At 44.5% G+C, this 12,874-nt stretch overlaps 1 protein-coding gene across 1 annotated transcript; it reads right to left on the bottom strand.

Moving 5' to 3' along the window:
- Positions 1 to 9,966: 9,966 nt before the first annotated feature.
- LOC146209400 (neprilysin-2-like) lies at positions 9,967 to 11,994 on the bottom strand. Its single transcript, XM_084580240.1, has one exon. The coding sequence runs from the start codon at positions 11,992 to 11,994 to the stop codon at positions 9,967 to 9,969; it is 2,028 nt and encodes a 675-aa protein (XP_084436366.1).
- Between the last annotated feature and the right edge of the window lie 880 nt (positions 11,995 to 12,874).

The following is a 12,874-nucleotide window of genomic DNA, read 5'->3' as shown; positions in this document are numbered from 1 at the left end:
GCTTTAGGAAGAACTTGAAACTACCAGCGGTGTTTATAATCCTGTACGTAGCAAAATAAACTAACTCTCTGTATTCTACAGTTTTTGTATTGAAAGCAAATTGCAATATGCTGTTGACGCCAGATGCGCCTACGTGACTATAACGGTCAAGGGTAGCATGTTTTTCTTTCCGCCCTAAGGGCCCCAGGAGGCCGTAATCAGATGAGGCCCTTCACAACAGGTGGGAGGAAAGGGGGAGGGGCATGTGCAGCCACTCCGATTATTTGGACATAACGTTTCCTGCAGATGAGTTATCAGTACGGTTTTCATTTCTATATAATGTCTTGGGGGGGAGGCGAAGCACGCAAGCGCAAATTGCACACTCTGAATAAGTAACAACAAATAGCTTTACTGAACAGAACCTAAAGAGGTGAAAACTTCAATGCATTCAATCGCAATCTTGTGGCACCTGTTTCACCTTATCTATATGCAAGCTAGTTTAATCACGAAGAGCTTTTGGAGACAGTACCAATGATATTTTTATGATGTCTGCAGAGTGACAGAATGGCGATGCAAACTCTTGCAGTGAGTCTGAAACAACGTGTGCATTTGTCAGCGATAACCACGCTGTCAATAGTGGTGTATATCTAATCTGGGTGAGAAGAGGCCAGAGTTTAGTGCTACACATTCACAAAGTGCCCTGGTATCACGAGGATTTACAACAAATGCCCAGTTATACTTTCAGAAAACATTTTACCCGACCACTTAATATAAGTGGTGGACCTGAGGCAAATAGTATTAAGTGTTCTTGTCGAATGCTGCTTGAGTCTACTTAAATGAGAAACTAATTTATGGATGGTACATTTAAGTAGAATAAAGTAGCATGTCGACAAAAAACCTTTGCTATTATTTGGATTCAATCAGCCATTTACATTAAGTGGGGATGCAGATTGTTTGCAAACCTGTATACGAGCAGCTCAGTTAGGAGGACACACTAGGAAAGAGACACACACACGGGCGTTGACTAACAACTGAAAATTTTATTTCGAAGCAGTAGGTTAAAATAGGCAACAGGGAAAGGGAAACAACAACTAACGCTGCGCGAATGACGGTGATCAGTGTAGTAAAGTAAAAAATAATAGAGTAGATGAGAAAAACAGGACGCGACAAAAGGCTAAAAGCAATAAAAGCCAGTGGTGTAAATAGCCGAGTTTTTAGAATGACAGGCACGAACGATAAAATATAAAAACGAGAAAACATGGCCGTAAACGATTGGTACAGCCATAATGACATTAGAGAAAATAAAACCAGAACAAAAGGGTTAAAAGTTGATCAAAGTACATGAACCAGTGCAAGAAAAGCCTTGAATGGAGACATGGAAGTGACTATGAAACTGCCGCGCAGTCCAGGAAATCAAATTCTTTCTTTGACAAGGAGATAGAAGATGTTCTTACGCATTCAGGTTTTGCTTGTTGAATCAGCAGTGCTTCTGTAACTTCCCTGGACAGCCTGTTTTGTCATCTGCCTGTGTGACACACCGGTTGAGGTGTGTCATCATATGTATAATAACTACAGGTTGACTAGTTTTCGCCTGGGCAAGTACACTTGTCGAGAAGTTGGCTAGACATGCATACTGAGGCTTCACCTTCTATACCCTTGTTCAGTGCTCTTTCGTACCACGTAGCCATCTTCTTCCTCTCGTTATGCCTGCACACTGTCATGGAAGATATCAGATCTAATCTTGCTGAAACGCGGCCAGGCTCCAGTTTGCAGACATTCAAAGCTGCGAGAACAGGCTATGCAAGATAGAGTGCCATGATATCACAATAATTGGCAATGAATGCCCAGTTATACCTTTTGTAAACGATGCATCACCACTTATTGTAAATGCCTGACATAATGGAAATAAGAGTAATGGTTTTTGTCGACCACTGCTTGATGCCACTTAAATGAGGAAGACTACTCTGATGGACGGTACATCAACGGCTCTAACGTAGAAGCGTTTTAATCTTCTTATTATTCGCATTTACCCTTTTACGGTACGGCGTTACAAAAAACTAAAATGAGAAGGGAGGTTGTTAGTTTATAATTTAATTCGTTAATGACCTTGCAAATGAATTCCTGGGAATCAAAATACAGGCTTATAAATATGAGCTATTATTTTCGATGCGCCGCGGACGAAGTCACCTATTCGTTACCGAGAGTTATCATAATTGATAGTTCGTTCAGGGCATCGGTTTTGTTGGTATAGAAATTAGAAGCAAACCCTGGCAGGAAATAACTAAGGTGCGTCAGCAAATCATGGGAGCCCATGTCTCCTAACTTCAGTAGGGGTAGGAGCTAGCCCTACTGAAGTTAAGAGACATGGACCAAAAAAAAGGACCAAAAGTAGGAATGTTGGTTCTACTTCATGAAGCGTTAAATAAATGAGGGGATTTTAACTGGTCACAACTTCATTGCATTATTTTAATTCGGCTTGGCACTATCAGAGTTTCTGGTAAATAGAGAACATTATTGAGCTCCAACAACTTGACCTTTCAAGTCCTGCCTTGGCTTTACTTGTGAGCTTGGAAAGAAGGCAGAAAATAAAGCGAAACGCTGATGCCCTGCATCTGTAACATATATATAGTTTTGTGTTACTATATATATGAAAACGTTTGAAAATAGAAAAACATCCACACAATTTCTTTTTCTGGCTGAAAATAAATGCATCAATTGTTAATAATCGAGCTATAACTGGCACAACTGCAATGACGGTCATTTGATGTTTATCAGATACTTAACCTGGTACTGCTATTTATATGTTGTACTCGAAATGCTTCGCGAGGTCTACATTTACCTCCATCTGAGCAGGTCATTGCCTATGTTGGGTTATTTTTTAACAGGTTACAAATATGCATTTCAATAGGCACGAGAAAACTGTATTTGCGGAGCTTTCCGGAACGTTGTACAACTAGGCAGGCATCGCTAAGAAGCGCAGCTTTTTGTCAACAATTAACAAAATCTGCCTGGTTCCCTTGTTATCTTTCATTATATTGGACAAAAATCAAAATCAAAATGAAGAACTACTGCGCCCAAAGAGAGCTCCTTTTTTGCATTTTGTTGAATGCAGGCCTCTAGTTTATGCTGTGCAATAGCGCCCGCAGCGCAGAATATATCACTTAACTTTGATATTTATATTATTTGGGGAGGCTTAGAAAGTGAAAAAAAAAAAAGCAGATGGCCTTCCCATAACCGAAAATCTAGATAAAGCATATTACCAATCTTGGGATTCTTCTTGATGATTTCCATAGGCCGCTGCGGAACTCCTGATTATGGTCGACGTTCCAGTACTCTATCTTTCGTCGCACGATCTTTCATCGCACCGATCTCGAGCACACGAACGGCACCCTGGGAGCGAAACTTGCGATCGTGAGAGACAATGTTGTCTAGCGCTGCCATCATGGCGTGGAGTGGTTCGTCGAAGGCATCCAGCCACGGCCAAAATGCTTCCGATAGGATAAGCGTACGCACGAAGAACCACTGGCGTGCGGAACGCTCACCCAGAGTGGTACAGGGAATGAAAGTGTGGTAATGATTACAAGTGCGACAGCGAAATGCGTTGCTGTACAGCGAACAAACGTCTTCTGGGCTTTGCTGCCCGTGTCTGGCCTGCTGAATCTCGAGCTCACCAAGGTCTTCACGACAGCGGGCTACCAGCCTATAGCCTAAGCCATGAGAGAGGGTGATGCTTTATTATGGTGCGAGGAGGAGGAAGACGTGAACATAAATGAAAATTGGCACTCATTCTCTCACTTTGATTGCCATTATCTGCTGCTCCTGCTCCTTTATTTTTGATTTTATTCTACCCTGCGAGGACAAATAAAGTGGCAAATGGCCGTTGTCTTTGGTAGACGTTCTTGGCCTTCTGCGCCAGAAGGCAAAATTTCCAGCAAATTCGGCAACGTATTACCTTCGTCTGGGCAGCTTTACAATAATTCAGGTTGGTGATCATTGCCTTTAAGAACAGCGAGGAGGTGAACCATGCCCCACAGCTGACACGAGAGTGACGGCGAGACCGCATAGTATGCCGCATTCAGAAAGTGGCACTGCTCAAAATAAAGACAAAGAAAAGAAAAGAACAGTGAACCTTAGAATAGTACCAGCAAAAAATAGAGAGCAAACGGTGCCGACAGGGACGGAAAAAGAAGAAAAACAGAAAACGAACCAGGAGTGTAAGGAAGAAATGGGGTGAGAAAAGTTGTGCGCGTCTACCAATGCGGCCGGGGGCAGCCACCACCACGAAACCGGGCGGCAGCTCGCGGGCCCGTATGAGGAGTCCGGACGCGGGCTTGGGTGGTGCTGGTCAGCACTCTGATTTTAAGTTACAAACATCATTATTATAAAATAGCAACGAATTGAACGGCCGTCGCTGAAACTCAGTTTCTCAGAGCACCAGACACGGTATTCGATGGTCACGGGTTCGCATCCCCACAGCGGCCTGTTATTTCTTCATTTATTTTCGCTATACAATTACCTTTAACTTAGAAAATATTGCGCTACTAATGCATTTCAGCAAGAAAACTAAAAAAAAGTATCCTATGCTTTCCTTGGCCCATCATACTGAGCCGATTATAAATCGTTACAAGCGCCTCATTTTCCCTACATTTTTCTGGTTGACAAATTTCTTCACGTTTTCTTTTTGTGCTCACTATTTGGTTACCATTGAGGTAAGTCCAAGTTACTGTTGTATATTTGTGTGTCTTCTCATTTCCGCAGAATTGCATCTATGTGATGTGCATTGTTTCCAACTTGCAGCCTTGGCTTGTACTGATCGGGTTACCTTTCAGCAGCTCATGGTCCTAAATGAAAATATTTTCTTCTTGGATGTCGTGAAAACGAAACATAGGCCTGTAACGTCTGGACGCCTTGATAAACATATATAATCGGGTACAACTTTACAAGGCAGCGGCATTTGTCCCTCAAATGTGGATGCTGGTGGATACACACAAGCCTCCGCCAATAGGCGCGCACTTCAGGTGACACCATGAGCCGGATTGCCGGGGTCCCCGCCGACGGAGAGCATGCCTAACATGGCCGCCCTCGCTTCGAACTGGGCTGAGTCACGTCAGCTATGTGCGTCTCTCTTCATCAGAGTGAATTCGAATTGTTTTGTGGGAATCTGTCATACGGGAAATATTATTTGCGAGCTTACAATGCACAATTTGTGCCGCGTACGTTTGTTCTAAGCCGTGAGTGACGAAAAAAGATTACAGCGAACATCGGTGACGCTGCACTGCGCTTAATCTGGAAACAGGATCCCGCAGCGACACACAGCTGCAAAAAAACATCGTGCGTGTTTGTTCTATGGTGTTTTGTTTTGCTCCTAAGTGAAGTTACGACCAGGGGAGTTTGTCAAAGTATAGTACCTGCTGTGAGCGGCGGGCGTGTTTGTGTACTGTGCCCCCGCGTTTCTCGTCGGACGTGGCGAAGTGATGGACGAAACCACTATCAGGATAAATGAGAAAGGCGTGCGCGGATGAAACCAACCTACTAGTTCCTAAACCGAAAAGATTTGCGAAAGCAGTCTTCAACGCAAAGATTCGTTGCTGCCAGCTCAGCGCGCAAACGATCGATCGTTCGCAGCAGTATGATGAGATAGTCGACAGCAGGGCGCCGTTCGAATGTTGTGTAACGCCGTCGATTGATTGGGACAAAAGGCTGAATACGGCTTAGCGCAAAAGAGATACGCTTGCATGAGTTGGAAAATGGAATGCTGCTCAGCATAGGCACCATAAAAAGCGAATTGGAATTTTATAATAAAAAAAGTACAACGAAAACATCCCATGGTACATAAACATATTGTTTCATTAGCTTTACCTACTTCACGTCTGTTTCGATAGGCTCTATAACGGCAGCAAAGAGGCATACTTTCTCGAATATTTATTCTCAATATATTTAACGACATATAATATGCATGGCACATGCATTTATTATGGTCATATTTAAGGCCCGCTTTACTTTAACAGCACGATTATCCATTTCAGCTGCATTCAATCTCCATCCTAACGAAATTTAGCGGAGGCTACGGCAGCCGCATTTACTTGGGAGCAAAATAAAATCCACCCTCCTTCGATGTGCTGTCGTACGCGATAAAGAAACCAAAATGCCCTAAATCAATTCGCAGAGCCCCACTGCAGCGTCCCTTAACAGGCACTGACATGAGGGGGAGCAGTACCTCTCTCGACCCGGAGTGTTGTGTACACGTCCTTAAAACGAACCGCCTTCGGCAGATGGAGCCGGCTTCCCGGGTACCCTTCGTGGGTGAGGGGCTTTTCGCCGGCTAAAACCAAAGCTCCCACGGACGGAGGTGGTCGCTGTCTTAGCATCTTCCGGGGGTGCTCTCTGCGGGAAGCGTGGTATTCTAGCTGGCTGTGGTAGGGTAAGGTACTTCTTTGCCGTGCAAAGCTTATTGGGACCGATGAAAAACATTCTGTTCCGTTTCACTGCTGAACAGTACCCACTACATTGGTATGTCGGCTGTGTGTAGTACAATGAAACAATCTGCAGAACATTTGTGGCGAAAAGTATAGCAAAGTGGACGGTGGTACGCCACCCTCCCTGCTTATTAGACGCATAATTAGGGTAGAATGTTAGTATTAAATTAGGATAAAATGACTGGCGTCCAACATCGCCGCAAGCAGCCTTCCATAAATGAAAATTTGTATCTATTATATTTTTCAAAATAACGTACTGCCTTCGAATCTGGAATGCGAAAACTATATCGTATAGTCAAAACTTAAAAAAACGCAGATTGCACAAAATGATTACCATTTGATAATATTGACAGCACGCTTACAATGTTTCATATAATTCGATACATACCTGCTTATTCAGTGCAAAACCACAACTTGTCGTCCTTTCCACTGTACCGTAACACTAATCGTACGCAATGATTGTGCAGTGACTTTCCGCAGCAAATGAGCATTCTTGCAAAACATGGCGTGATCATCGAATAGGCTACAAAATAATTAACTATGACAGCTTACCTGTCGGACGGGATGCTTTTCTTGACGTTTTTACGTATTGTGTTTCACACACAAATTTTGTTTTTGCAAACGTTTTCATGCATCAATCTTTTCTGCCATGTTCAGTCGATGCACGATTTGTAAAATGGACTTCACATATGCGATATATAATTATGTTTCTATTATGTTTTCTATGTAACTACGCTTTCTATGTAAAAAACTGCAAATTTAGTAGTACGCCTGGAATGCTCAAGCCCACACGCCGTGTAATGAATGGGTGCAGGGAGATTTTAAAGCTCCGATTGGCAGCCTTTTGTTCTTTGTCCTTCTATGAAATATTTAGCGAGATAAATAAAATACTTTTTCTATTCGCTTTTAATGTAACTGCAGTCCTCATCAAGGGACCTATTCTCATATTCCTCTCTTATTCTCTATTGTAGTGGCCGGTTGCCTATATCTTGGATTACTATCCGCATATCCATCACAATATGGCTCGACTGGCTGGGCGCTGAAGGAGTTAGAAGAGGGTCGAATAGTCTCTTAAAGCCTATACAGCTGGTCTTTCTCGACCTGTTTTGCTTGGCCCTATGCAGTTCTTCTACACCAGCTGCAACTGCCGCATTCATTACTGTAGTGATTAGCATGCTCACATCTGCTTCATCAGTGCAATGGCTAACGCGCTCAGACTGCTGAGCTAAAAGACGCGTGACCAAACCCCCGCTTTTGGTGGGAGCACCTATTAATGTGCGAACTGCAGTAAAATCGGAGAGTTATGCGAGCTAATTGTAAAACCAAGAGCTAAATTATTAATAGGTATTTTTTTCCTTTTTGGATTACAGAGCAAATTCACTGCAGAAAAAACTGGGCTAATACTTACGTAGACACGAATAGAAGAATGAATAGACGTTTGCTATTATCGCCAAGGTAGGGCGAATTCTACTGAGAATCACAGTAGTAGCAAGGGAGTTTTTAAGTTGAAAAAACCACTTAACTAACCACGTGTGTAGTCATGATCGACCTATTACGAAAGGGAAATGCATGCGTCGACACCAACGTTTAGATCGGATCACAGGATCGTGCGCAACCATTATCTGGTTTTCAGCGGTAATACATTCTGTTCGGTGATGGTGGCACAAGGCAGAGTCTTTAGAGGGAAGATTACAAAATATAGTTGCCTCGTCGTTTAAGCTACCACAGCCTTTTCAAAGCCTAATTGCGTCGTCAATGCATTAACGTTGCCGTAAAGTAGTGGCCCCTGTGGGTACGAAAAATCGAAACGCCAATACATAGTGAGCAGCCTTTAACCCTCCCGTAAACAAATTTAGTCTAATCGTTGAAGCACTCGATATTTTGGCAATTAAACGCGCCTTCTACGTTTCCTTGCTCCACCTATACAAAAATCAGCTACGACGCGACTTACACATCAAATGCATATCAAATTTGATGTGCAAGAAGAGCATCCGCCTCGCATTCGTGAGATACCAGGTTCGATCTCCTATGAATGCGATTACGTATAGGGTAGCCACCCTAGCTCAGAACCCTAGGATCCGGGGTTCGATTCCAAACTAATTTAGCCCGACTGTCCTTTCCATCGCCATTCATTTACTTCATACACTTACGTATCCTAAATACATTTGCATCATGTGGTGAATTGTAATCACTATTTTTGCACCTCTTTAGTCGCTTTTTTTTTTTAATTCCACAGCATCACGTTTGACGTCCAACCTTTTCGACCAATTCAGAATCTGCTGAGATGACACCTAGCTTTCTCTGCGGAACGGACGCTTTAATGGTGTTGAGTTTAAAGCTTGAAAATGACACTTGGGTTTCTGGTTTGCGATTGCTTGGAAGATGCAAACACATTGTTTCAGTATAAGTTGCTCAGAACGTCATGACGTTTACCGATGTACTCATATAGACTGAAACTTTTTCGACCGTTGATCGAACCAGGGAGTTTTTTTCGGTCGAGTAACTAATGGTTGTTTGCGGCTAAGATGTCCCAAGAGCTCAGGCTTAAATAGTAAGCAGTGAAACATAGGATGAATTGCAAAGCACATGAGCTTCTGAATAAAAAACAAAGTGCTTTCAAGGCTTTCATGCAAGCTGAGTTTGTCATCGGTTACGCTTAAAAATGACCGCATTTTTGTGAACGAGTAGCGCGAAAGTTGTCAATATCCAGACAAGCAATGTGATCTTTAGTACAAAACTATTTTGCGTAGAACCGCCAAATTCCTGGCTGAATATAATAACAAGAAATCACAAACCATACGATATCTGGTTTTAGCAGTGAGTTCTAGAACCAGTTCATTGCTTATTTCTCACGCGTGGTCTGCTCGTCAGCATGCCATTACAAATCGACCGAAGAGGAAAGCGCAAGGGAATTTTTATTCAGCCTTACTTTCAGACTGCTAGCTGCCAAACAAAACATGTATACGAGCAGCTTTTTGTTCTTATTCTGGTATTGAGCTATAAAATGTACTCACGGGAGAACACTGAGTGCTAAGCGGAACACATATGCCTCAAGTTTATCACAAAGTGACAGCAAATGCGCCAGAGAAAACGGACACCTTGAAAAATAAAGCTTTAACACCAAAATATCAATGATGTTTATACAGTAGAAGACGAAAACCCTACAAATACACCATTATGACTACCTTGAAACAAAGTGTACGATTCTTCCAGATCAGTTAAGTGTGAATCCGACCAACTAAATATCCGGCAACTATAAGCTGTGTTTTCAATGCATTTAAATGCTTTTCAGACAGCGGGCACGAAAAAAAAATATTTTGCGCCTAAAGAGCCGATTTAATTCAATACTATATTCCTTGCATACCTCCGATTACGTTGCGTATTAAAGCTTCAGTTCAGAATTAATACTTGCGTCAGAAAAATGAAAAAGAAACGAAAATCACCAGTTCAAGCATCCTGCCAAACGCAGTACACGGTAGTTATTCTGAGATTAAGCAGCCTGCTTTTCGTATCAATTGCGAGTGTCTTTTGGCTGAGGGTTCATGCCCGAGCCAGCTGAACAGCGGAACGCGTCCACAAAGCTTTGTAGTCCCTGCAGTACACTGTTGCAGTCAAATGTTGCCTCCAGCCGACTTTGAGCGTGACAGTAGCTAATGAAGAACGCCTCGGGCGGATAGTCCCAGACGTTCGGCACCCCGCGCGCTTTGCTCCTCTGGTATGCTTGAAGGGCGAACAGGATGCTCTGACGACCGGTAGTCCTCTCTTCAGAGCAACTTTCATTTCCGTTCGTTTCCAGGAGGGATTGGTTGAATCGAAAACTCTTGGGATGAACTTCGTCAATTCCTGGATCGCTGCAGATGCCTCGCAGGACTTCTTTCATAAATATCGTGCCTAATCCGCCGTAATTTACAGCCGCGAAGGCGTCTTTGTAGTAGAACGGCTTGTGCGCAACTAGCATTGACATGGTGGCGCTGTTCAGGACGCTGTCATAAGCAAGCGGCTCGTTGAAGAAAGAATGGGGCAATCTTGTTAACTCAAAGTACGCTTCACTGCCGATGAGCTCATTGTTCGCCCTCCGCTGAGCGATCCAGTGTTCCAGGTCGGTCCGATGTCTGTTCTTGCGGCTTCCGTAGAGACGTGTGAGGTTCTCTCCGGACAGGTATTCGGCTCTAGGCCACAAGTTAATCTTCATCTGTCGAAGTTTTTGCGCTATCCGCTTGGTTTCCTCGCGGGTCAGCCCAGAAGCTTCGTATGCGATAGCTGCCGTTTCCCGAACATCTCTCAAGATGCGATCGATGTCATAACGAACGTTTGGCGCAAAGTTCAGGGCGACGTGGTTTGCGAGGATAGCTAGCTTGAGGGAAGTTTCCACCTCAGTCACGCAGAAAAGCGGCCGCAGGCTGTCACCCATAGTTTTGGTTCCGTATTTGTAAATGAAAAAGTCATCATCTGCTAGCGGTGCGAATATCTCAAGCATCCACCAGCCCAAGTGATTTTGTATTAAATTAGAAGGGTACTTCAGCATGGCACGCGCGGCGGTTATGATGCCTCTCGCTTTTATAATTGCTGCGTCATTTGGAGAGAACCTTCTCCGTGGTCGGAAGCACTTATTCAGCACGGAGGTCAGCTCCGTCGTACTCACATTCAGCATCTGAGCAACTACGTCGAGCGTGAAAATTTCCGACCGCGAGCTGCACAACTTGGCGAGCTTCAATGTGAAATTCCTAGTGATGTTAAAGACCATAAAATAATTCACTGTCGCCGTCACTTCATCTGGCTCCAGTGGAAACTTGAAGTACTTCAGGTACCGCCCGATATAATCGCTAACCTTGTCCTCGTGGTCTAGCTTCTCGTATTGCGCGCTCCAGAATTTCGCATACCAGCTCGGCCCAATATAGATAATCTTTTGGTCTCCAGCCGTCTTTTCCGGGAGCATCTTAATGTCAAACCACAGGGGTATTTGCCACTGGACGCAAAGTTTGATGACAATGTCCAGCGCGTCCGTAGGCAGAATCGGGCTCTCAGGCCAGGGAGCCTCCAGATCTCGTAGCAGTTTCTTAAACAGCCAGCGGGTCTTGTTGCTGTTATCAGCAGCATGGTTTTCACAAGCCTCGTTTGAGGCAGCTACCAAGCCCATCACTGGAACGGCGAAGCGAAGATGCCTAATCTCGTCGGCCAGCAGTCTCATCCACAGGTATTTCACATCCCACTGGATCTTCCACAGTTGTTTTTTCACAATCGCTGGGTCCGGCAACCAGCGCGAAGTAACGAATGCCTTGAAGTCGTTGCAGGGATCGAGGCTTGTGTTGAGTGTGGCCTGAAGGAAAATGTCGTACGAAGTACAGTCGGGACTACTACAGGTGATCAGCTTTTGATGGGATTCGGTGGCTCTGCTTTCGTTTCCGAATACTATCCTGACCAAGGACGTGATCACTAAGGCCACCAAGAAGGCGCCAAGGGCAACAACAAAGATCCGGTCACGACGGCTGAGCCGGGGAGGATGTGCTTCCTCATCAGTGCCTGCCGGATTTGTTTGCATTGCCTGGATGAGATGAAAACAGATTACTAGTCAGTGGCTTCATTTGTCTACACACATGAGAAAGCTCATATTAATACGCTGCAACGAGTTTTTTATCACACCCTGAATATATACTTAGGAGCGCTCATTTTAAATAGCAGTGAAACAACGCACACCCGCCCAGGACAAACATTAATTCTGTTGTGCGGCTTAATGTTACGATAGGCTGTCTCTCATTATGTACCACTGTGAGCGTTGTGACGGCTGACCTCAAACATAACAAACGCTCTGGACACCCTCGACCTCCACAATGGTTGGAATGTCTTCTGCCCCGAAACTATTGCTTTCCATAAACCATAAATCAAACCAATACAAGCACTAGAGGTTTGACGCTTGGCTGCCAGGGGGACATTCGCCGCGTGCTCTGGCCAAGGCAAAGATCAGAGCTTTGCTCGATTTAACTATCTATACGCAGGTGCACCTGTCACAGCGTGCTCCGTGAATATGAACACGCCCAAATGCTATGAATGGGGGGTGGCTGGTCCTGGCCCTGATCGAGCTAGGATAGGTAGGTCACCGCCGCTTGCGGCGAGGGGCTAGCCTGCACCGTATTTTTATCTGTCGTAGGCCGTCATTGCACCCGCCACTGCTTTGGTGGTGGACGACGGCTGTGGTTGCGACGCGCGTCTTTCTCTTCCTCAACTTTTTCTTCTCTATTTTCTCTTCTGTCCACACGAGACAGCGGAGGTGACTCAGCTACAGAGCCAGTAGCAGGCCCGTGGATTCTTTTTCCTTCTTCCTGCAGCCACAACAACAACAGACGCTATCCCAGGATATTGCAACGCTACGCTCTGACCGCGGAGAAACCATTTCCAAGGAGGTGAACCGCCAAACGCCCTTA

The sequence above is a fragment of the Amblyomma maculatum genome, chromosome 1 (assembly GCF_055883805.1).
Source record: "Amblyomma maculatum isolate TAMU_Amacu chromosome 1, ASM5588380v1, whole genome shotgun sequence".
Taxonomy (NCBI): Eukaryota; Metazoa; Arthropoda; class Arachnida; order Ixodida; family Ixodidae; genus Amblyomma; species Amblyomma maculatum.
This window is presented reverse-complemented; position numbering and strand designations above follow the sequence as displayed.

What these genes read in the sequence shown, in the direction of transcription:
- LOC146209400 (XM_084580240.1), bottom strand. Translation starts at nt 11,994, where the DNA reads ATGCAAACAAATCCGGCAGGCACTGATGAGGAAGCACATCCTCCCCGG.